At 45.6% G+C, this 24,968-nt stretch overlaps 1 protein-coding gene across 11 annotated transcripts in view; it reads left to right on the top strand.

Annotated features, from left to right (window-relative positions):
• LOC105474618 (EDAR associated via death domain) overlaps nt 1-24,968 on the top strand; it is a 191,320-nt gene that overhangs the window by 145,292 nt on the left and 21,060 nt on the right. For all 11 annotated transcript variants that reach the window (XM_071073943.1, XM_071073940.1, XM_071073941.1 and 8 more), the window contains one exon: nt 17,122-17,167. In XM_071073943.1, coding sequence (XP_070930044.1) covers nt 17,122-17,167 — 46 coding nt within the window. The remainder of the gene's footprint in view (nt 1-17,121; nt 17,168-24,968) is intronic.

The raw sequence follows: 24,968 nt of genomic DNA, 5'->3' as shown, positions 1-24,968 counted from the left end.
CTCCTGCCTGGGTCACAGAGGAAGACTCTGTCTCTAAAATAATAACAATAATAATAAAGACAATGAAGGAAGTATGATTTTCTCTTTTTTCCCTTGCATGGGTATAATTTTTTTTTGTATAGTTATGGTCACACTGTATAGACAATGGAATGTCTTGCTTTCTTTACTTACTACAGTATCATAAACGTTTTGTATAAAGAGTTAATTTGATGTGATCAAAAGAATAATCATTATAATTAAAAATGTTAAGGCCAAGTGCCGTTCTAAGGACAGCCCCATTTTAAAAAAAAATTTTTTTTATTTTTTGAGACAGAGTCTTGCTGGAGTGCAGTGGTGCAATCTCAGCTCACTGCAACCTCTGTCTCCCAGGTTCAAGCGATTCTCCTGCCTCAGCCTCCTGAGTAGCTGGGATTACAGGTGCCCGCCACCACACCCGGCTAATTTTTGTGTTTTTAGTAGAGATGGAGTTTCACCATGTCGGCCAGGTTGGTCTCTAACTCCTGACCTCCAGTGATCCACCAGCCTCAGCCTCCCGAAGTGCTGGGATTACAGGCATGAGCCACTACACCCAGGCTAACTCACATAGTTTTCAAAATGATCCTATGCAGGATGTACCATTATTATGCTCACTTTACACATCGAGATCCAGAGAGGTTAAATATTTGTTGACGGTCATAGAGTACTGAGCGCTGATACTACTATCTTGACTCTACCATCCTGATTCTATCACCATGGCCACTGCACAGTCACCTCATATGGGCCGTGCACTCCCAGCTGAATTTTTGCACCTACCCCCAGCAGCCAACTCCAGCTCTTCCTCTCCCAGGGGTACATAATGCAAGTCTTGACTCTACTACTCAGTACTGTGTGACTGGAAACATGGTGATAAAATCTACTATCTTGATTCTATCGCCATGGCCTCTGGACCTAGATGGACCTTCTCAGTCCCTAGCTTTGCTACTTTGCTGTGTCACCTGGAGCTGGTTCCCTAACCCCTCTCAGTCAGCTTTCTCCTTGGTAAAATGGACATCATAATACTCATCTCCTACCACACAGTAAGTGCTCAATAAATTTCTGGTTAATGTTATATTTACATGAAACGAACTCAGTGGAGTATTTGTCAACAAGTTCAAAACTTTCTTTCCTTCTTTCTTTCTTTCTTTCTTTCTTTCTTTCTTTCTTTCTTTCTTTCTTTCTTTCTTTCTTTTTCTTTCTTTCTCTTTCCTTCTTTCTTTCCTTTCTTTCTTTCCTTTCTTTCCGTCTTTCCTTCTTTCCTTCTTTTCTTTTCTTTTCTTTTTTTTTCTTTTCTTTTTTCTTTTCTTTTCTTCTCTTTTCTTTTCTTTTCTTTTCTTTTCTTTTCTTTTCTTTTCTTTCCTTTTCTTTCTGGAAACAGAGTCTTGCTATGTCACCCAGACTGGAGTACAGTGGCACAGTCTTGGCTCACTGCAACCTCTGCCTCCCGGGTTCAAGGAGTTCTCCTGGCCCAGCCTCCCGAGTAGCTGGGACTACAGGTGCCCACCACCATGTCCGGCTAATTTTTGTATTTTTAGTAGAGATGGGGTTTCACCATGTTGCCCAGGCTGGTTTTGAACTCCTGACCTCAACGATCTGCCTGCCTTAGCCTACCAAAGTGCTGAGATTACAGGCATGAGCCACCACACCCGGCTCAATGCTTCTTTCCTCACCTTCAGCACAGGCCTGATCTGGAATTTGGAGGCCTAAAAGTTAGGCGGTTGAACCTGGCTCTCTCCCTCCTCCCCAGAGATGAGAATTTGGCCACTGCACAATTACCTGAAATGGGCAGTGCACTCCCAGCTGAATTTTTACACCTCCCCCCAGCAGCCAACCCCAGCTCCTTCTCTCCCAGGAGTACACCTTGCACCTCTTACCTGAGCAGGTAAGAGGCCTTTGTGCTTTCCAGAAGGCCCTGGTGCATGTGACCCATAGAAAACATGCCCCACGGTGCCATCATCCAGGGCGGCTCCAGCTAGCATCTCGCTTCCTCAGGCCCACAGGTTAGGTCTTCCAGTGGTTGAAAGGTTGGGCCTGTGAGTATCTACAGTCCACAGGAATCCAGTTGGGGAGTGAGAGGCTGGTCCCCACCCCTGCTGATAAGCAGCCCCTCGTGGTGATCTTGAAGCCCCCATCACTTGGCTTGGATGGGGCAGAGAGCAGTCCCGTTTCTCCTTGTGAGCAGAGGGAGGACAGCGGCCCCAGCTTTCACTTCTTCTGTGAATTTCTTCTAAGAAATCTCTTTCTCTTATTGATACGGTTTGGCTCTGTGTCCCCACCCAAGTCTCCTCTTGAATTGTAATCCGCATGTGTCTGGGGAGGGAGCTGGTGGGAGGTGATTGGATCATGGGGGTGGTTATCCCCATGCTGTTCTCACAATAGTGAGTGAGTTCTCACGAAATCTGATGGTTTAAAAGTGTGTGGCCGGTCCCCCTGCCTCTCTCTTTCTTGCTGCCATGTAAGACGTGCCCTGCTTCCCCTTCACCTTCTATTGTGACTGTGAGTTTCTTGAGGCCTCCCCAGCCATGTGGAACTGTGAGTCAATTAAACCTCTTTTCTTTTTTTTTTTTTTGAGACGGAGTCTCGCTCTTTCGCCCGGGCTGGAGTGCAGTGGCCGGATCTCAGCTCACTGCAAGCTCTGCCTCCCGGGTTTACTCCATTCTCCTTCCTCAGCCTCCCGAGTAGCTGGGACTACAGGTGCCCGCCACCTCACCTGGCTAGTTTTTTGTATTTTTTAGTGGAGACGGGATTTCACCGTGTTAGCCAGGATGGTCTCGATCTCCTGACCTCGTGATCCGCCCGTCTCGGCCTCCCAAAGTGCTGGGATTACAGGCTTGAGCCACCACGCCCGGCCAATTACCCAGTCTCAGGCAGCTCTTTATAGCAGTGTGAAAATGGACTAATAGACTTCTATAAGCTGAAGGTGGGGCTTGGGGCAAGGGTCATACCACCACATTTGGCCCACCCTTAGCTGGTCTTTTGGGGTTTATCTGGCACCTCTCTGTGGAACATGTACATACCACTGTCCTCACTTGGGCCCAATCAAAACTCCTGTGACACTAAAGACGTCCCATCTCACATCCTCCTATAGGATGTCCTGTTACACTCTCTGCCGTACAGCTATGTAAGAGTTTCTTTATGTCCATTATGGGACCTGGAGATTGTTTCAACTGTTTCACTGTTCTAAATGCTGCTTTGGTGAATGTCACAATGTGAGTACCTGCCCCTACCCCCACGTAAAGCTGTCTCTCTCCTACAGCTATCCGGATGTCTACATTTGCAGACTAGACCTGAGGCCGATTGCCAGTTCATTCTTCCACTAAGCAAACCAGAGGCACTCCAAGTCCCTTCCTAGTGATAAATGCCACCAAATAAAAGAAATGATGCTGTTTTATCTGTTGAAAATGATGCTGTTTTATCTGTTTAGAGCCTAGCAGTAACTACAGTCTTGTGCTGCATAATAACTTGACTGTCAACAACAGACCATGTGTTCGACAGTGGTCCCTTGAGATTCTTTTTTTTTTTTTGAGATGGAGTCTCGCTGTCAGCCAGGCTGGAATGCAGTGACGTTGTCTCAGCTCACTTCAGCCTCCTCCTCCCGGGTTCAAGCGATTCTCCTGTCTCAGCCTCCCAAGTAGCTGGGATTACAGGCGCACACCACCATGCCAAGACTAATTATTGTATTTCTAGTAGGGATGGAGTTTCGACATGTTGGCCAGGTTGGTCTCTAACTCCTGACCTTATGATCCCACCCGCCTCAGCCTCCCAACGTGTTGGGATTACAGGTGTGAGTCACTGCGCCTAGCCAAGATTCTAATACCATTCTAGTGCCTCTTCTGTGTTTAGATACGTACTTACCATTGTGTTACAGTTGCCTACAGTATTCAAGTCAGTAACATGCTGCACAGGTTTGTAGCCTAGGAACGATAGGCTTTACCACCCAGCCTAGGTGTGTAGTGGGCTACACCATCTAGGTTTGTGTAAGTGCACTCTATGATGTTCACACAGTGACATCACCTGAGGACGCATTTCTTAGAACATATCCCCATTGTTAGGTGACACATGACTGTAATTGATTTCTTTGATATCTACCAAGTCTCTCAACAATTTAAGTTCTGCATTATGTCATACAGAATAAATGGGGAACTATCTTAGTTAATGATTGATGCTAATGTAGCCACCCAATAAATAGTGACTGGTTTTGCATCTTGTTGCCTCATTGAAGAAACAGAAATCAAGCAGTTCTCCTGCCTCAGCCTCCCAGGTTCAAGCAATTCTCCTGCCTCAGCCTCCTGAGTAGCTGGAACTACAGGCATGTGCCACCACACCTGGCTAATTTTTTGTATTTTTTTAGTAGAGACAGGGTTTCACCCTGTTAGCCAAGATGGTCTTGATCTCCTGACCTTGTGATCTGCCTGCCTTGGCCTCCCAAAGTACTGGGATTACAGGCGTGAGCCACCGCTCCTGGCCCAGAGTTTGTATCTTAAGTGGGACACACCCCTTTGTCTTTGACCCCTCACACACCACCTACACCTTCCTTTTAGAGGGCTGGATTCCTCCTTCCTCCTAGCCCCCATGCACACTCTGTCATTCAGAGACCAGGGCCCCATCTATTGTGCTTTATTTCCTAGGCTTGGTGCCATCCAGAACTAGAGCAGGGGGATGACTCAGCATTGCTAATCTTGACAATTTAGAAAGTGAGCCTGGGGCCCAGCTGCCCAGTTTGACAACTTGGCATCTTAAAGCTGAAGGGAACCTTAGAAGTCACGTAGTTCAGCCTCCTTGCTTTACAGATGAGGGAGCCTGGGACCGTGGATGAGCAGCAGAGTTGGCACCGGGACCTGGCCCAGCACCCCTGCCAGGTGCCCAGCGTGTCTGAGTTGGTAGCAGTTGTTACCACCTGCTGCCGGGCCTCTTGCCTTGCCTAACTCGAGGGAGATTTAGACTTTTCCACAGTTCTAAATGGTACCCATCTGGCAGAATGGTGCAGATAAAAGCTACTGGGAGATGGAAGGGTTGCTCCTTTCCTTAAATTGGATGGAGAGGCTGGGCGCGGTGGTCACGCCTGTAATCCCAGCGTTTTGGGAGGCCAAGGCGGGCGGATCACGAGGTGAGGAGTTCGAGAGCAACTTGGCCAGTATGGTGAAACCCCATCTCTACTAAAAATGCAAAAATTCGCCGGGCATGGTGGTGTGTGCCTGCAGTCCCAGCTACTTGGGAGGCCGAGGCAGAAGAATCGCTTAAACCTACGAGGCAGAGGTTGCAGTGAGCTGAGATTGTGCCACTGCACTCCAGCCTGGGTGACAGAGCAAGGCTCTGTCTTTTAAAAACAAAAACAAAAACAAAAAAAAACTGGATGGAGAGGCAGTGGGCAGAATCCCATCCAACAACTTCATTGGCTTGGCAGGGCAACCAGCTCACCAGATTCTCTGCAGACCCCAAGTCATTACCTACAGTATAATAACAGGGAATGGACCCGACCAGCACTTGCTGGAGATGATATCTGGTGTGAGTCAGCCCGGCAGGCCCCTACCTGCTTCTCATGATTTGCAGGAATCCTTTCAAGCTCCGACAAGATCTGTTTAATAGACTGGAGAGTCCTTAGTTCCTTCCTCTAAGGGAAAATCTGATCATTCTGGTTTGCTTGGTAACTCTTTACTTTATCCCTGATGGGAAGTTTATAGAACGGGGGGGAAACCAGGGCTATTAGATGAAACTATAAAACTGCCTAGAGCACATACTTGGTGTTTTTAACACTGATGAGAGGGACTCACTTCAGCCTTGCAGCTATTGCATTCCAGTCCAAACTAACGGCAGGTTCCCAAAACAGGCGGTGAAAGGGTTCCTGTTGCAGAGCTGTCTGGACATTTAAAGAAGGGAGAGGAAATCTCAAGGGGTCAGTTGCACTGGAATAGAAATCGCCTGTTCTTTTTTTTGAGACGGAGTCTTGCTCTGACATCCAGGCTGGAGAGCAGTGGCACGATCTCGGCTCACTGCAACCTCCGCCTCCTGGGTTCAAGTGATTCTCCTGCCTCAGCCTCCCAAGTAGCTGGGACTACAGGCATGTGCCGCCACATCTGGCTATTTTTTTAAACTTTTAGTAGAGACAGGGTTTCACCATTTTAGCCAGGATGGTCTTGATCTGCTAATCTTGTGATTTGCCCGCCTCGGCCTCCCAAAACGACAGGGATTACAGGTGTGAGCCACTGCTCCTGGCCGCCTGGTCTTATTTTTAGAGTCTTGCTCTGTCACCCAGGCTGGAGTGCAGTGGCGTGATCTCCGCTCACTGCAATCTCCATCTCCTGGGTTCAAGGGAGAAATCACTTGTTCTGTTCTGTGAACAAAAGCATCGCGGATCTCTCTTGGCCTCACACTCCTCCATCTCCCTGTTTTCTCTGTTCTTCATTTACCTACCTTCCCAGCAGTCTGTAGAGCTGGCCACTCACTCATCTCTAGTAAGGTGATCGAGGGTCCTGTGTTAGAATAACTCACTGACCACTAGAAAGTTAAAAATAAGTGAGTAATGCTGGGAGAACTTGGCTGGGGTCTTTAAAAACTGTAGAACTTCTCTTTCTGTCTTTAGATAACTGTAAACAATTTTGTCCAAAACAGATAATCATCTGATTCTACCTCCCATTGGTATTTACCTTCCTCGGCATGTGGCTTCTCACTTTCTCTAGACTGAACTTCTTTATCCCAGACCGTGACCTTGCCATGACCTTCCTCCCACGTGTGCCTGTGCCACCAAGGGAATGGCCACGCCTCAGATCATGCCACCGCTGGGAACACACCCTCTACCTGTGACTCTGAAGTTCCCTCTCTGACCCCAGCTTTCCTCTTTTCTTTCTTCCCCTTCCCCCCCTCCCCCTCACTCCCTCTGCACCTGTGTTTAGCTGTCACACTCCCCACTCATCCCTGTACAGCCGCTGGAGAGATGCTGATGTAGTTCTTGACCTTGAACCGCAGCCCTGCAGCCCTCCTCTGGCCTCACTGACCCAGCCCGATGCCCTGGTCAAACATTTTGGCAATGCTCCTGGTGATTTTTAATGGAACCTGCCTTGCCAAGCCCTAGGCTTGGGTGAACCAGGGCCACCTGCATTCTTTGTTTTTGATTGCTGGAAAAAAATCATGAAATGTCAACTGTTGTTCTTATTTTTCCCACTGCCAATTCCTACTACCCAACCTCAGCCATCATTTCAAGGCCTTGAGTATTTTTTTTCTATAGTGAAACCTCCCCAAAATGCTATTTTTTTAAAAAAAGAAAAACCATAGTACTCTGCTTTGATGTGGTCTGTTAATACTTATGGGCTTTGACTTATTTCTGCTTTTAGACCCGGACAAAATAAAATATTTGTGGTAAAACATATTCAAGTTTACTGGGCATGGGGGCTCACGCCTGTAATCCCAGCACTTTGGGAGGCTGGAGTAGGCAGATCACTTGAGCCCAGGAGTTTGAGGCCAGCCTGGGCAACATGGCGAAACACCATCTCTACAAAAATACAAAAAGTATCTGGGCATTGTGGTGTGTGCCTGTAGTCACAGTTACTCGGGAGACTGAGGTAGGAGGATGGCTTGAGCTCTGGAGGCAGAGGTAATAGTGAGCCGAGATCATGCCACTGAACTCCAGCCTAAGCAACAGAGCCAGACTCTTTCTCTGTCTCTAAAAAAAAAAAAAAAAGAAAAAAAAAGAAAAAAAACAGACCAGGTGCAGTGGCTCATGCTTGTAATCCCAGCACTTTGGGAGGCTGAGGTGGGCAGACCACGAGGTCAGGAGATCGAGACCATCCTGGCCAACATGGTGAAACCCCGTCTCTACTAAAAATACAAAAATTAGCCAGGCGTCGTAGCGCATGCCTGTAGTCTCAGCTACTCAGGAGGCTGAGGCAGGAGAATTGCTTAAACCCGAGAGGCGGAGGCTGCAGTGAGCCAAGATCGCGCCACTGCACTCCAGCATGGGTGACAGAGACTCTGTGCCCCACCAAAAAAAAAAAAAAAATTCAGGCCAAAGGGCAAAAATGCTTGCTTTTTAGCACTTAGTACTTATTTCCCCAAGAAGAGCAGGAGAGAAGTTTATTAATAATTAAACTGGACAGTTCTTTAAGAGCTCTAATTAATTGATTCAGTGGCTCCTCTTCTCATTACCTTGCAGTGCTCCACTGACTGCAATGCCTTTGAACTTTACGGGCAGGTTGGAATTTCACTTAGACATTCGGATGGTGTGGGTGTCAGGGTGCAGCTCTCACACACAGTTGAGAGTGTAAATTGATACAACTTTACGGAAAATTGTTTAGCAGTACCCACTCACACTCCTGTCTAGCAGTCTCACTTTAAGGACTTGATCCTATAGAACTCATTACATGGTGCAAGGTACACAGTGTGGCATTCAAAATAGAGAAGAGCTGCGGGTAACTCCCATGCCCGTTGGCAGGCACTGGTTGAATAAATTATGGTGCATTGGTGCTGTGGGATATTTTTAAACCATTAAAAAGAAGAGAGAGCCTTGGCCTTAAGAAATATATCTGATGTATTGTTAAGCAGATAAAGCAAGTTGTGGATCAATGTGATATGGGGCCTAAAAAAATATTTCTCCATATATGTGAACATGGCCATGACTAAGGAATCAGGAAGGAAGTGCCCAGATTGTAACCAGTAATGTGCAGTGAGTGAGATGGGATTGAGAGACGTGATAATAGATTGAGAGAGAAAGTTTTTCCTATCTCTTTTTGATTTCTAAAGAGACAGCATGATTTTGAGTAATTTTTACTTTTTGGGTGTTTTTGGTACTTTTTCTTTCTTTTTTTTTTTTTTTGAGATGGAGTTTCACTCTTGTTGCCCAGGCTGGAGTGCAATGGCCTGGTCTCAGCTCACTGCAACCTCCGCTTCCCAGGTTCAAGAGATTCTCCTGCCTCAGCCTCCCGGGTAGCTGGGATTACAGGTGTCCACCACCATGCCCGGCTAATTTTTATATTTTTAGTAGAGACAAGGTTTCACTGTTTTGGTTAGGCTGGTCTCGAACTCCTGAGCTCAGGCAATCTGCCCGCATCAGCCTCCTAAAGTGCTGGGATTATAGCCGTGAGCCACCACGCCCAGCTGGTATTTTTTCAAATCAAAGAAAAAATAATAGAGTAAATCATCCAAAACTTTAGATGGTATTTAGACTCAGTAAACTTTTCATATATGACAGATGAAGCCAAATGGTCTTTCTGTGCGGTCAGCTAGCACACAATTGTGCACCCAAGGAAAATTATAGACTGAGCCAGGGAGTCTGTGGGTGCATTTCCTCAGCACTCAGCCTTCCCTTTGCCTGTGTTCTAGCATTACTTCTGTCCTACAGCCTGGGTTTTGTGAATGAAATAGATAGGTGCGAAAACTCCCTGCCTCTCTGTAATATCCAGAGCCCCATGCTCTACTTGTATTCGCATGTACAAACCGTAATCTCCTGTAAAATACTCTGTGATATTTCTGAATAATAATCAACTCTACATCCTACACAGGGAAAACCCCTTTATCTTTCATCTTTGAAACCATAGCAAAGGTATGAAATTACACCTGAGCTTGCCTGGCCTCAAAGTCCCGGAACGGTTATGTCTTTGACCCCCCACTTCAACTCCAGAAGAAGCAGGTCTTCCTTGTAATTGGATAGAAAACTCATTGCAGAGAAGAAGGACCTACAGGTCCAGAAACCCACAGGCTTGCTCTCATCCAAGCAAAGCACTGTAGCATTTATTTCACACTTTCACTCTTCCTTATTTAGCTCTTTTTTTTTTTTTAGACAGAGTTTCACTGTTGTCACCCGGGCTGGAGCAATGGTGCGATCTCGGCTCACTGCAACCTCTGCCTCCTGGGTTCAAGCAATTCTCCTCCCTCAGCCTCCTGAGTAGCTGGGATTACAGGCTCCCGCCACCACACCCAGCTAATTTTTTGTATTTTTAGCAGAGATGGGGTTTTAGCCAGACTAGTCTCCTGACCTTAGGTGATCCTCCTGTCTCAGCCTCCCAAAGTGCTGGGATTACAGGCACCTGCCACCATGTCGAGCTTATTTTTGTGTTTTTAGTAAAGATGGGGTTTCACCATGTTGGCTAGGCTGGTCTTAAACTCCTGACCTCAGGTGATCCGCCTACCTCGGCCTCCCAAAGTGCTGGGATTACAGGCATGAGCCACCGTGCCCAGCCTGAGAAAGTTTTGAACAGTCTAAATCCATATGCTGTGAATCCTGTTACCATCACACACCTAGGCATTTAAAATCATATTTTCAAGGCCATGTACTGAAATATTTTCTGCAAGCAGAGAGATCAAACTTGAGCATTGTTATTCTTGTAGTGGTTTCATAGTTCGAGGTCTTAGATTTAAGTCTTCCATTGATTTTGATTTGATTTTTGTATATGGAGAGGGATAGGGGTCTAGTTTCACTCCTTTGCATATGGATATCCAGTTTTCCCAGCACCATTTATTGAAGAGACTATCTTTTCCCCAGAGTATGCTCTTGGCACCTTTGTCAAAAGTGAGTTCCCTGTAGGTGTATGGGTTTGTTTCTGGGTTCTCTATTCTGTCCCATTGGTCTAAGTGTTTGTTTTTATGCTACTACTGTACTGGTTACTATAGCTCTGCAGTATAACTTGAAATCAGGTAATGTGATTCCAAAGAAGCTAGTTAAGTAATTGAGCTGAACTGGTGCCTCAAGTCATAAGCGTGCGGAGCGTTTCTTCTCAGGTTCTCTGCCTATAATTTAGTTTGCCACACCAGATGAAGAGTGACTACTTGGTCTTGGTGTTCGTGGTGGTTTCCATTCAGACTTTGGTCATACCAGGTGAACCAGCCTGGGCCACGCTTTCCCATTCAGTTATCCTCCCCGTAGTTTGCAAAGTAGCACAGATGAACGCTTTATGAGTTAACCAAACTAGACAGTCCTGAAGAGCATGTTTCACAGAAAACTAGCCCCTATTGGACCAGTGCGGGCTGTAAGAGAACAAGGTTTCAACTTACTGAGTTTTAAAGATCTAATTGGCTTTTAATAACGATTCATGAACCAGGCACCATAGTCTGCAAAATAGACAAGGGTTCTGCTGGGCACTGCAGGACAGTTGGTTTTTGGAAGGTGGCTTGAGCAGGAGCAAGGAAACAGCACAGTGCCTAGAGTGGATTGGTTAACATCAGGGGACTTCGGGTGACTTTCCTTCTATGGGTTAAACAAAGGGGACTTCCCTAGCATGTCAGTTCCTGACTGGCCCCCTTTTCATTGGTTGCTGTGAATCTCCTGGGTTTTTTTTTTTTTTTTTTTTTTGGTTTGGTTTGGTTTGGTTCTTTTGGGGAAAACTGGCCGGTTTTTAGAGTCAGCTATTATTTCTCTCTCCTGATATCAGGTCAGATCTTAGGAATACACAGCTGAGGTTTTGGGTTGCTGATGTGGAACCTTAGTGCGAGTGACTCCATTTTGGGTTGGTCTATTGGGGTCTCAGTGCAGGAGCTCAGTCCAAATCAGTAGCCTCTCCTTGTTTTTATTTGACTTCTCCATCAACCTATTAATGTCTCTGGTCACATCAGTCCATTCCCACGCGGGCTGCACTTTCAGCTGGGAGCTGGGAGCTTTTCCCAAGTGTGCCCTGGGCCCTGGGGTTTCTGTTGCTTGGAGCCTGATATTAAATCTCAGTTGTAAATAGTTAGAGGCAACTGTTCCTTAGTACCCAGAGCTTTCAGCTCCCTGAGCAGAAATGGGACTGACTGTCAGTTTATAAAATAACCAAGGTGTGAAATTCATGGAACTTAGCCAACTTTCTGTTCAAAGAATTCTTGGCAGCAGTTAATACATTTTGCCCAAATATAAGATAATTCTCTTGTTCTTACAATGAGAAGGTTTTACAAAATGGGGGTTTTCTTTAGTTTACTTGAATATAAAACATAGGTGTTTGACTCTGCAACACCTTAACATTTCTTAAGGAGATATTTAAAACAACCCATGTCCAGGCCTCACACCACGCCAATTAAATAAGTGAGAAGTTCTTCCCAGCCAGTGTTAAGAAAAATTAACATCAAGTTTTAGGAAGGTAGACTGACTATGCAAATGCATACCTATATGATTTAAGTTATTACATTAATTTACACACACATATTTAAAATCAGAGATTAATCTAATTTAGAGATGCCACATTTTTTTCCCGTCTCTCCTATCTCATAAATGTTATTCACACGGCATTTCTCTATCCTTGGAATAGTGTTTGTTTCGTGTCACTCTGGCACAGGGCTCTACAGAGTATGTCGAGCATGTCGCCTTCCTTACTGCCCACATCGTTTAAGAGAACACATTTTAAACATTTTTTATTGTGGTAAAATATACATAACTTAAAAGTTAACGACTTTAACCGTTTTTAACTCTGTCACCCAGGCTGGAGTGCAGTGGCAAGATCTCGGTTCACTGCAACCTCCACCTTCCAGGTTCAAGTGATTCTCCTGCCTCAGCCTTCCAAGAAGCTGGGATTACAGGTGCATACCACCATGCCCGGCTTATTTTGTATTTTTAGTGGAGATGGGGTTTCACCATGTTAGCCAGGCTGGTCTCGAACTCCCGACCTCAGGTGATCCGCCCACCTCGCCTCCCCAGTGCTGGGATTATAGGCGTGAGCCACCGCGCCTGACCCATTTTAACAATTTTTAAGTGCACAGCTCAGTGGCATTAAGTATATTCATGGTGTTGCGCAACCATCACCACCGTCCACCTCCAGAACTTTTCTGTCTTTCCAAACTGAAATTCTATATGCATTGAACGGTAACTCCCCATTCCCCGTTTCTGCTTCCTATCCCCTGACATGGAGGCTGGGCCAACGGATATCTCACCTCCCTCCAGGTTTCTCCAGATTTGCCCCCGTGTTTCTCCCTCTTTGTCCCATCTCCAAAGAAATGGTGTCTTTTCATCATCAAGGTCCATCCCTTGCTCCTTGAATACACTCCAGGCCCAGTGGAACAGGCATGCTGTGGGGTGCATGGACAGGGTGCCTGGGGAACGCCCAGGGCACAGAACCCAGACTGGGGGTTTGGAGAAGGTGTCCTAGAGGAAGTGATGTCTAAGCTGAGGCTCTACAGATAAGAGAAATTAAGCAGATGACAGGGCTGGGGAGGGTGGCATTTCAGGCCTACACAACCACACGCGTGTTCTTCAGCCATCTCCATGGCCTCACTGCCTACCTGGTATCAGCCAGCCACCACTCTGCTAGAACGGCTTTCAAAATTGCTGCTCGTCTCCTCCTCACCAAGTCTTGTCTTCACTTGGTGCTCAGAGTCCATCCCTTTCTGCAAGTTTTTTTTTTTTTTTTGGAGATGGAGTCTCAGTCACCTGGGTTGGAGTGCTGCAATCGCTTTTTTTTTTTTTTTTTTTGAGACAGAGTCTTGCTCTGTTACTCAGGCTGGAATGCAGTGGCGTGATCTCGGTTCACTGCAACCTCCGCCTCCCAGGTTCAGGTGATTCTCCTGCCTCACCCTCCCGAGTAGCTGGGATCACAGGCACTCACCACCACATCCAGCTAATTTTTGTATTTTTAATAGAGCCGCGGTTTCACCATGTTGGCCACGCTTGTCTCAAACTCCTGACCTCAGGCGATTGGCCTGCCTCGGCCTCCCAAAGTGCTGGAATTACAGGCATGAGCCACCGTGCCTGGCCGTTTGCTGCAACTTTTGATACTGCTTCCCCTGCTTTTCTTCCCCTCTCTAACCTCCTTTCTCTGCTGTCCTTTCGTTCCTTCCTCTGCCACTGACGTGTCCTTCTCAGGTCCTTCTCGAGGTTGTGACCTCACAGCTGTCTTTTCACTTCCAGTCATTTCTTTCGTAATCACTTCGACATCCTTATTTTCATCTCCTGCCCTGGCCTCTCCCAGGGACCAGGACCATGCTTTCAGCTCCTATGGGTATCTCAAGTTTGTTGTGTGTGAGCCTGCCCTTGTCTTCTCTGTCACCTCTTCACAGCTTGCTCTGCATTTCACCTCCTTTCCTGTTTTCCCCAGTGATCGCATCTCTACAGCGGCTCTCGCTTCATCCCCTTCTCTCCTGGAGGAGTGATGCGGAGTCTCATTAATCCTTGCTCATGTCATTCTTCCCCCTTCTCTGTCCGTCGCCTCCACATGTTCTGTTCCCCCACGCGTCCTACACTGTAGCCCGACAGGTATTTCCTGCGCTGGTCTTAGACACCTGTGAGGATGCCCTGCTTCAGACAAGAGCCCCTCAGTGACTCCCTGTTGTCTGGAATGACGTCCAGCTCCTTGGACAGGCCCCAGTCTATTCACCTGTCTCACCCCCTTCTTTTTGTTTTGTTTGTTTTTCTTAACTTCCAGCCTGATTTCTGAATCATCTCCCTCTTGCCCCTCTCATGGTCTTTGCTTAAGATTAGATGTTTCTTCCTCTCAAGTCCCCACTGCCCGGATTTCAGCAGGGTCCGTCTCAAACATGTCTGTCTCCAAGAGACTGCCTCTGATTTTTTTCATCAGAAGACACCTTTCCTCTCTGACTTCATCTGTACCCCTCTCCTGGAATTCACTATCTCGTGCCTTGCATTTTAGTTGTTTAAGTGGTCTCCATTTCCCAGCATATCTTGAGGTCAAGGGTTCAGGTCCTTTTATCTTTGTGCATTGCAGTAGGGCTTTTACATATTAGCTGCTCAATAAATAGGTGTTGAATAAAGGCATGTGTATGCTTTCATTAAGACTACAAAACCCACAAAAATCAGTGGTTTCCCTATTTCACTCTTAGAAAACAAACCCACAACATAGCGCAACCTGATAATCAGAGCTAAGAACAAAGATCATGCATATTAATCTAAATTCTATCGTTATCAACTTTCACAAGTAATTCATATTCCCTGTCTGCATCATGGGGATGATTCTGGCCAGACATTGACATTGGTAAAATTTTCTCTCGATTATGAGAAATCAAGTCAAATATGCCAAGTAACATAGTTTCTACTTAGAGTCAAGTTCATGTTTTAGCAGGAACCTCAAATACCACAAAATCTGTCAAGTTCTAACATTTGTATCTCTCGAGAGTACCTGAAGTTCCTGCTTCTGTTTCCTCAGCCCAGGTTTCCAATTCAGTGAGCAGAACCGTGACTGTGTTGATAAAAGAGTCCACATACCTGCCCGATCCTGCAGGAGTGATGCAGATGCGAAAAGGCAGGTCTCCACATGACCTGCGGAGTAATGACTAGTGTCCCTAAAGTCGTGGGGCTTCTGGGGTTAGCCTTGAAATAAAACAAAAGGTTGCATAGAGAGAGATTTCTATCTGCTCAGAGACTCACTATAATTCTCTCTTTCCATCTCTGTCTCTTCATCTGTTTCTCTCTTTCTCTCTCACACTCTCTCTCTGATACACACACACATACACACACACACACACACACACTCCTGAGTAAGGGAAATGTGAGAAGAAAGTACGACTTCACCTAAATGAAAAGAAATTGTATGAATTATGGTAAGCAAGTTGGTTTTTAGTTCCAGCAAAGATAAGAAATATTTAGATGACTTAGGAGAAAAGTCTAGCTGGTAACACATGGGAATGTGCCTGTGTGGAAAAAAAAAAGTCTAGGTTTGTGGTTAGGTTAAGGTATGTACACGGCGGAGACATGGGGATGGATGAGCTTGGGATGAGGCAAAAGGCTCCTCTGAGAAGATTAAGAGAGAAAGATTGTTTAAAATGTTTAAAACACACCAGGCACAGTGACTCACGCCTGTAATCCCAGCACTTTGCGAGGCTGAGGCAGGCAGATCACGAGGTCAGGAGATGGAGACCATCCTGGCCAACATGGTGAAACCCCATCTCTACAAAAATACAAAAATTAGCTGAGTGTGGTGGCGCGTGCCTGTAATCCCAGCTACTCAGGAGGCTGAGGCAGGAGAATGACTTGAACCTGGGAGGCAGAGATTGCAGTGAGCCGAGATTGCTCCGGTGCACTCCAGCCTGGTGACAGAGAGCGACTCCATCTCAAAAAAAAAAAAAAAAAAAAAAAAAATGCTTAAAACACATTGACACCACGGATTTAGCACATCTTGACAGGTGAAACTCTCAGACCCAAGAAAATAGAGGCACGTTAGAGCTGAGCTAATCCCACAGCTACCTCAGTACACAAACGGGGGATCTGAGACCCTCACTGGTACTGTCCCTGAGGTTCTAAAGCCCAGGGCTTCTGACTGGCCTCTTGTGCTTCTTCAGTACTGTGGATGGGGGTGGAGTGGGGGGTGGCATTAGCTGATAAGAAAGATTTGGTTGTAGAAAGATGGAGTTAACATAAACGAAGGTATACTGGGACCGGTCTCCTCTGCTGACTTCATGGGAAGCACACACACACACACACACACACACACACACACCCCCTTCCAAGATCAGAGTAAATCCCTCACATCCCTGTAGCATGGTCCTGATTATAAAAATGGAACCCCAGTCAGAAGGGCAGAAACACGATTGTCTCTCAAGAGATTTGGACACCACTTTTTCATAGTTGGTTTTAGCTGCTTTGCGATATATACTGAAATAAATAGAAAAGGGAAAGAATTGTAACCTGGATCGACAGACAAGCCCTGACAGACAAAAAGCAGATAAGAAATAATATAAGGAAGATAACCCATAATGTAAAATAAAAATAGCACATTGTTGCTTGCATTGATACCCTTTTTTTTTTTTCTTTCTTTGAGATCTTGCTGTCTTTCAGGCTGAAGTACAGTGGCTCAGTCATAGCTCACTGCAGCCTCCAACTCCTGGGCTCAAGCGATCCTCCCATCTCAGCCACCCAAGTAGCTGGGGCTGCAGGCACAAACTATGGTGTCCAGCTGATAATTTTTAAAAATAGGGACACTAGGGCATTTAGCAAGTTTGAGTGTCTGCTGTGTATCAAGCACTGTTCTGGGCACTGGGACAGCACAGGGAGCAAATAAACAAAAGTCCCTGCACTCAAGGTGCTCATATTCTAGAGGCAGATGCTGGGTTCACCTCCCATTAAAATACCATTCTCAAGATTCAGTCCCTCCACCCACCCCAGCCCCTAGGGTTTTAGTGGAAATTTAAGTAAGTTGGAAGATGGATAATATCTCCATTCACATTTGGATATGATTTTAATGAAGGTTGCTTTTTGGTTTTTAGGGAGAAGAAAATGGCTTTCCAGATAGCACTGGAGATCCCCTTCCAGGTAAATGATTTATTCTAAAAAATATCTGGGCCAATAGCTAGTATGACTGAATTAAAGATAATTGGAGGCCGGGGTCGGTGACTCACACCTGTAATTCCAGCACTTTGGGAGGCCGAGGTGGGTGAATCACCTGAGGTCATGAGTTCAAGACCAGTTGGCCAACATGGTGAAACCCCGTCTCTACCAAAAATACAAAAATTAGCTGGGCGTGGTGGCAGGCGCCTGTAATCCCAGCTACTTGGGAGGCTGAGGCAGGAGAATCGCTTGAACCCAGGAGGCGGAGGTTGCAGTGAGCCGAGATCGCGCCATTGCACTCCAGCCTGGACAACAGAGTGAAACTCCATCTCAAAAAATTAAAATAAAATAAAATAAAATAAAAGTAATTTGAGACTATGTTTATCATTAACTTTAAAATCTGTACTGCAGAATAGAGCAACTTTCTACTTGCGGCAAACTGCAGGGAAAGCCCTATCTTACAAGACTTCACAAAAGCCTTCAAAGAGTATGTTCTCTGCACTACCCTTCCTTTGCATGTGAGGGGCATGGCAGGGTTCTGAATAGGGCAGGTGTAGGATCCGGCCAGTCGGGACTGAACGGATTCTCCTTCCCTCTGAGTTCTAAGAGCCATAGCATTGGTGGAGAACGTGCTGTTTGTTGCTTGGTGGAAGGGACCAGAAGCCAGCTGGGTCATCTCTCTCTGTGTGTCTTGGCTACTTGGGTAGCCAAAGGAGCCCTCCTGACATTAGGCCAGGTGTTAGTCCTGCTTCTTTTCTGCTTTCAGTGTGTTTAAGCAAAGAAACATTAAAGTTTATTTTCCCCCCTCCCCTTTTTTAATCATAAGACAGACATTTTTGCAATGTTTAAATTTCTCATTAATTAATCAGAAGGGACAGGGAGTGAGGGAGTAAGCATTAAAATAAGCTAGCAAATGGCCAGGTGTGGTGGCTCACACCTGTAATCCTGGCACTTTGGGAGGCCAAGGTGGGCAGATCACTTGAGACCAGGAGTTCGAGACCAGCATGGCCAACATGGCGAAACTCCATCTCTACTAAAAATACAAAAATTAGCCAGGCATGGTGACAGGCACCTATAATCTGAGCTACTCAGGAGGCTCAGGTAGGAGACTTGCTTGAACCCGGGAGGCAAAGATTGCAGTGAGCTGAGGTCACACCGCTGCATTCCAGCCTGAGCGACAGAGCAAGACTCCATCTCAAAAAAAATGCTAGTAAAATAATAATAATAAAAAGACCTCACCAACATTTTCTACATCTTGTAAAGCATACATTGACTGACTGGAGTCACCAGAGTTTTGTTTATTTCTTTCTTAAGCAGGGTGGGGAACCCACAGAGCCCTCAGGGGCAGCTATCATCAGCCCAGGTAACCAAGCTGAGAAACCAGAACATGCAGTGCATACTCAACTTTTTTTCCCCTTAGAAACATGATATTAGAAAATACAGCAATACCAGCATGTGAGCAGCAGTTCTCTCTGGAAGGTGCAGTTCTAGGTGATTTCTTTTTCATTCCATAGATTTTTTTGTTTTGTTTTGTTTTGAGATGGAGTTTCACACTCTTGTCACCCAGGCTTGAGTGCAATGGTGAGCCACCGCGCCTGTCAAATTTTTGTAATTTTAGTAGAGATGGGGTTTCACCATGTTGGCCAGGCTGTTCTCAAACTCCTGACCTCAGGTGATCCAACCGCCTCGGCCTCCCAAAGTGCTGGGATTACAGGCATGAGCCACCATGCCTGGTGAATTTTTATTTTCTTTCCACTATCCTGTATTTCTGAAATTTCTAACATGAGCTGGTATCGGAAACGGCCCTCCGCATTTAATCTGTGTATACAAATGTGTATGTAACAAATGATCACATGTCGGTAAGTATACCTTGCTGCATGGTAAATAACCAAGGAAATTTCTAAAAGGTTAACTGTGGTTGGCCTGGGTAATGGGAGCATTAATTTTTTCCATATGCTCATCTGAATTTTCAGGTTTGCCATGACAAGCACATATTTATTTTCTAATTTAAAAAATCTATGTTTAAACTCTTTAAAGACTAACACCCCACACACTAATGTGGCACGTTAACTAAAATAAAAATGAGTACAGAAATTTGTTTAGAAATATTTATAAACCCTTTAAGGACTCTTCTGAATGATAGTCATTATTACTTAGTAGATTAATTTTAATCAGGCTTCTGGTCATCTTCAAACATTTTTTACTTGTGTCAGAATGAACCACCAGAGTGTTGTTTGTTTGTTTGTTTTTTGAGATGGAGTTTCACTCTTGTTGCCCAGGCTGGAGTGCAATGGCATGGCCTCCACATCCTGGGTTCAAGCAATTCTCCTGCCTCAGCCTCCCAAGTAGCTGGGATTACAGGCATGTGCCACCACACCCGGATAATTTTCTATTTTTAATAGAGACAGAGTTTCACCATGGTTGGTCAAGCTGGACTCAAACTCCTGACCTCAGGTGATCCACCCGCCTCAGCCTCCCAAAGTGCTGGGATTACCGGCCTCAGTCACCACGCCCAGCCCAACCTGGGTCTTTTTGTATGTGAGAGTTTGCTTCTTTTTCTCACGTGCTTTCTCTACTCCAGTTTTATTCGATGACACAATTGAGGCCCAGCATGATTTACTTGCCTGGATCCACCCAACCTGTCAGTTAGACTTCCCAGTGCTGCTGCCAACTTAATGTCTCCTTAAAAGGATGCTTTAGAGAAAACGAAATCACGTTGTTCTTCCCCTTTGGTTAAGAGATCAAACGCCCACCAAAAGCCCTTGGGTCAGTTTCTTAGTAGGTAAAAATAATTCTTCATCACTTTCCGAAAACTGCTAATATATAACTCTTATGATGAATAATGTGGGGGGTGTGTGTGTGTTTGTGTGTGCCCCAAGTTCCAATGATTTATCAAAGCCAGAAACTGGTAATTTAACTATGTTTATTTCCAACCACATTGGAAACCACACACAGAAAAAAAAAAAAAAAAAAGCATGATTATACCCCCTTAATAACCATTACTGCAGAAGGATGTGACTCTACTTCAACATTTGTTGGTATTTTGCAGCCTCCAAATCTGATCATGTATAACCACCTGGGATAGAGTTATTTATTTATTTATTTATTTGAGACAGAGTCTCGGTCTGTCACCCAGGCTGGAGTGCAGTGGCACGATCTCGGCTCACTGCAAGCTTCGTCTCCCGGTTCATGCCATTCTCCTGCCTCAGCCTCCTGAGTAGCTGGGACTACAGATACCCACCACCATGCCCGGCTAATTTTTTGTATTTTTAATAGAAATGGGGTTTCACCGTGTTAGCCAGGATGGTCTCGATCTCCTGACCTCGTGATCTGCCCGCGTGGGCCTCCCAAAGTGCTGGGACTACAGGCGTGAGCCGCCGCGCCCGGCCGGAATAGAGTTATTTTATTTCAGAACCACAGTACTTAGCTATCTCTGAAGTTGCCAATATAAAATGTTTACTCTCTAATGGTTTTGAACGAACTCAAGACCTGGTTATCCCGGGGAGCATCCTTACAAATGTCCTGAGAGCTAACAGTCCTCTTGCAGCAGTGGAGGGAGACGCTGCCGTAGCAGTCACTCTCCAAAAGCCAGAGGGTGCAAGATGAAAGGGCACCTTCCTGCAGGGAGGCACATTAAGTCAGTCTGTGATCCGCTGCCAACATCCTGACTGGAGCCATTTCTACTCCTAACTAATCATGACGTGTGTGCATTGTGAATCTTGTTCCAATTCACAATTAACTGTTAATTGACCCATATTTTATAACCCGCCAGCCACGAACTTATGAGTTAGATACAGACACTACCAGTCACTTATTTTTTTTAACAGTTGTTTTAAATGACATTAATGAGCGTGCTTGATTCCTGAACTCTTCTTTACAGTATAATTTTAAAACATTTGAGTGAGAAACGATGGAGAGGCGGAGGGTGGGGGGAGAAATGTCCCATGGAAAACCACTTATCAGGTTGTGAGTGTGGAGAAGCACTGCGTATCCGAGAACTCTTAATCATCAACAGACATGGCGTCTCACAAAGAGAGGTGGGTGTAATTCCAAAACCTAATTTTGGCAGGTGCTTCTGACTAAGTACTTAATCTGGAGATGTCTTCAAGGCCGGCGGAGGTTTTCAGTCCTGGCTGCACATTAGAAGTCCCAAGGGAGCTTTAAAAAATTCCCGTGTCCTCCCTGCATCCCAGACTAATTAATCAGGATCTCCGAGGGTGGGACCACACATCAGGGTTTTGTAAATTTCCCTGGGGGATTGGTAGGGTGGGGGGTTGGGGGGTCTATCCTATGACCAAGGTTGGGAACCACTGCTTTTTAAAAGACTGTTGGTTTGGTTTTTTGTTTTGTTTTGTTTTGTTTTGTTTTGTTTTGTTTTGTTTTGTTTTGTTTGAGACGGGTTCTTGCTCTGTCGCCCAGGCTGGAGTGCAGTGGCGCGATCTCAGCTCACTGCAGCCTCCACCTCCTGGGCTCAAGCGATTATCCTGAAAAAGGCTGTTGGTTATTAATGCTTCCCCACAGCTATGCTATTCATTGTTGCATGCTTCTTACCGTGTGCTAGGATGGGGGCTTTAAAGGATTACCTCATCTAATCCTCACAACCACCGTGTGAGAGAGGTGTCATTATCCCTGTTCGGAGAGTGAGACGGGGGCTTAGCAAGCTCAGTAACCTGTCCAAGTTCCGCATCTGCACGGGGTTAGCTGCCTCCAAAGCTCATGCCGTTAATCTCCATGGTACACAGTGTCCTCTCCATAGCAGTCTTGCAGCTGCCTGGTTAACACCAAAAACGCTTGCGTCAGCTGGTTTGAAAACTTCTAGATAGAGAACTCTTCTTGGGCTGCTAAGAAGCCTAATTTCTCATTTGATTTTTTTCTTGAACTGTCACACTCCTCATTCATTTGATGTATTCATCAGATATTTATTGGGCACCTGCTGTGTGCCTGGTGTGCAGCAGTGACACCAGACATCCAAAGACCTTTTCCTCTTAGAGCTTATATTCTAGTTGGGAGAGACAGACAATAAACACAGAATCAGTAAGTCATCTTATATGGTGGTAGGTGCCTTGAGGAAGATAAGCCAGGTTAATGGGATTAAGCCTGGTAGGGGGAGGGTGCCATTTAGCTCGGAAGGGGCAGTGAGACCCGAACAATGCAAAGGACCCGGCCCGTGGAGATCTAAGACAGGAGGATGCCAGGGACAGGAACTTGCTGGGGCAAACGCCCTGAGGCTGGACTGAGCTCAGTGTTCTAGGATGGGTGTGGGCAGTGAGGAGCAGCAGAGGAGGTGCGCTGAGACATGGCCTGGGGCCTCTTTCTTCCCCTGCCTCCTTCAAAAAATAAAACTAGCCGGATGTGGTGGCTCACACCTGTAATCCCAACAATTTGGGAAGCTGAGGTGGGTGGATTGCTTGAGTCCAGGAGTTCAAGACCAGCCTGGGCAACATAGTGAGACCCCTGTTTCTACCAAAAATATAAGAAAATTAGCTGGGCCTGGTGTTGTGCACCTGTGGTCCCAGCTACTCAGGAGGCTGAACCCGGGAGGTGGAGGCTGCAGTGAGCCATGATTGTGCCACTGTACTCCAGCCTGGGTGACAGAGTGAGACTCTGTCTCTAAATAAATAAATAAATCTAAAACCTAATATCTTGGAGTGCAGTAGCACGATCATGGCTCACTGCAGCTTCAATCTCCTGGGCTAAGCAAGCTTCCCCTTCAGCCTCCTGAGTAGCTGGGACTATAGGCGTGCACCACCACACCTGATTAATCAAAACCGAACATCTTCAAAGAACATTGGCATAAGACTTGGCAAAAATGGCATCTTGTCCCTCATCTCATTTAGTCCAAGAGATACAGGCAATACTGCCATCTCCATTTTATAGATGAGGAGATGAGGAGTCTGACATTCCTAGAGGTTCAATGCCCTGAGACATCAAGCCCTGAGGAAGTTGGAGCATTGGGATTTGAAGAGCACCATCCAAAAAGACCCGGAATCAGGATGATTTGGGATTATGCTTGTCAAGGACTCAGGGCAGGGCTACCATACGTTAGGCACAAGAATTTTGATAGTGATAATTACTGTGTTAATTGTCACTTCATCATGACAGTTACTCTGATGACAAGGAACCTGGCCGTTCTTCACCTGACAAATGTTTTCTTCGTTTGAGCCACTGCTCAAACTAGACTGACCAAGAGTAGACCTTCGGGGCTTTGGCCTTTAAAACAGGAAGTCAACATAAATGACTTGACGTGGCTTCATTCTTGCTTTGCACCAGTGGAAAATATACAGGTCAAGAGTCAAAACATGGCAAATGGGGATCCCAATTATTAGCGAATCTAAGTGAATTTTTATGTATAATTAATTTTTCAACAACCCTCTCTTCTCCTCAAACCTAGAATTAATCCATCTTTTGTATTTTAAGGCCAATTCTGCAGTATTTTCCATCAGTATCTATTTACTGCTAGCAGATATCAGCTACATTCTTTCTCCTTTAGTAGAAGTTCCCTCTTTAGGTATTAAGATTCATTAAGCGACAATAACAAATCTACTTTGTCCCCCAGGGACAATACACAGTTCTCATTCATTTGTTCATTTAGCAGATAATTTTTGAATTTCCACTGTATAGCAACCCTGGGCTTGTTATTTGAGAAGCATCAAATAATAATCTCATTTTTTGACTGGGTGCGATGGCTCACACCTGTAATCCCAGCACTTCGGGAGGCCAAGGCAGGTGGATCACTTGAGGTTGGGCATTTGAGACCAGCCTGGCCAACATGGTGAAACCCTGTCTCTATTAAAAATACAAAAATTAGATGGGCGTGGTAGCAGGCGCCTGTCATCCCAGCTACTCGGGAGGGTGAGGCAGGAGAATCGCTTGAACCTGGGAGGCAGAGCTTGCAGTGAGCCAAGATCGCCCCATTGCACTCCAGCCTGGGCAATAAGAGCGAGACTCCGTCTCAAAAATAAAATAAAATAAATAATCACGTTTTTCTCCATTTCTGATAAGGATTTATTTGGTCCGAAGTCTTTCTCTCCCCTCTCTAAGGCATTACCCAGTTTAACCTTTCATGTATAATATATATGATAGTAATTTAAAGTATAGCAGAACAAAATGTATTTGATAGGAAAAAACCTTGTTTGCTCTGTGTTAAGTCCTCCAGAGAGCTAATTAGAGTTTGTAATTCTAAAAGGCAGCTATAGATTCATTTATATTAGCAGTCCATGTAGATTCCAATTAAGGAAATGGTTTGTCACTTGTGTTATTGAAAACACACACAGGGCGAGCGTGGTGGCTCATGCTGGTAATCTCAGCGCTTTGGGAGGCTGAGGCAGGCGGATCATGAGGTCAGGAGTTTGAGATCAGCCTGGCCAACATGGTGAAACCCCGTCTCTACTACAAATCCAAAAAAAATTAGCTGGGAGTAGTGGCAGGCGCCTGTAATTTCAGCTAGGTCGGAATGCTGAGGTGGGAGAATCGCTTGAACCCAGGAGGTGGAGGTTGCAGTGAGCCGAGATGGCACCATTGCACTCCAGCTTGGGCAACAAGGGCAAGACTCCATCTCAAAAAAAAGAAAGAAAACACACACAAACAAAAACTTTAGTAGATCTTTTGGCATATCATTTTTTAAAATAAACTGATAATGGTCGATATGATTGTTCAAAGAAATAAGAGCTTTTCATACACTCAGTTTAAAGGAACTTTCTAGACCAGGCGTGGTGGCCCATGCCTGTAATCCCAGCACTTTGGGAGGCTGAGGCGGGTAGATCACCTGAGGTAAAGAGTTCAAGAT

Source organism: Macaca nemestrina, chromosome 1, assembly GCF_043159975.1.
Source record: "Macaca nemestrina isolate mMacNem1 chromosome 1, mMacNem.hap1, whole genome shotgun sequence".
Classification (NCBI taxonomy): domain Eukaryota; kingdom Metazoa; phylum Chordata; class Mammalia; order Primates; family Cercopithecidae; genus Macaca; species Macaca nemestrina.
Note: the sequence above shows the minus strand (reverse complement) of the source record. Positions and strands in the feature narration are given on the sequence as shown.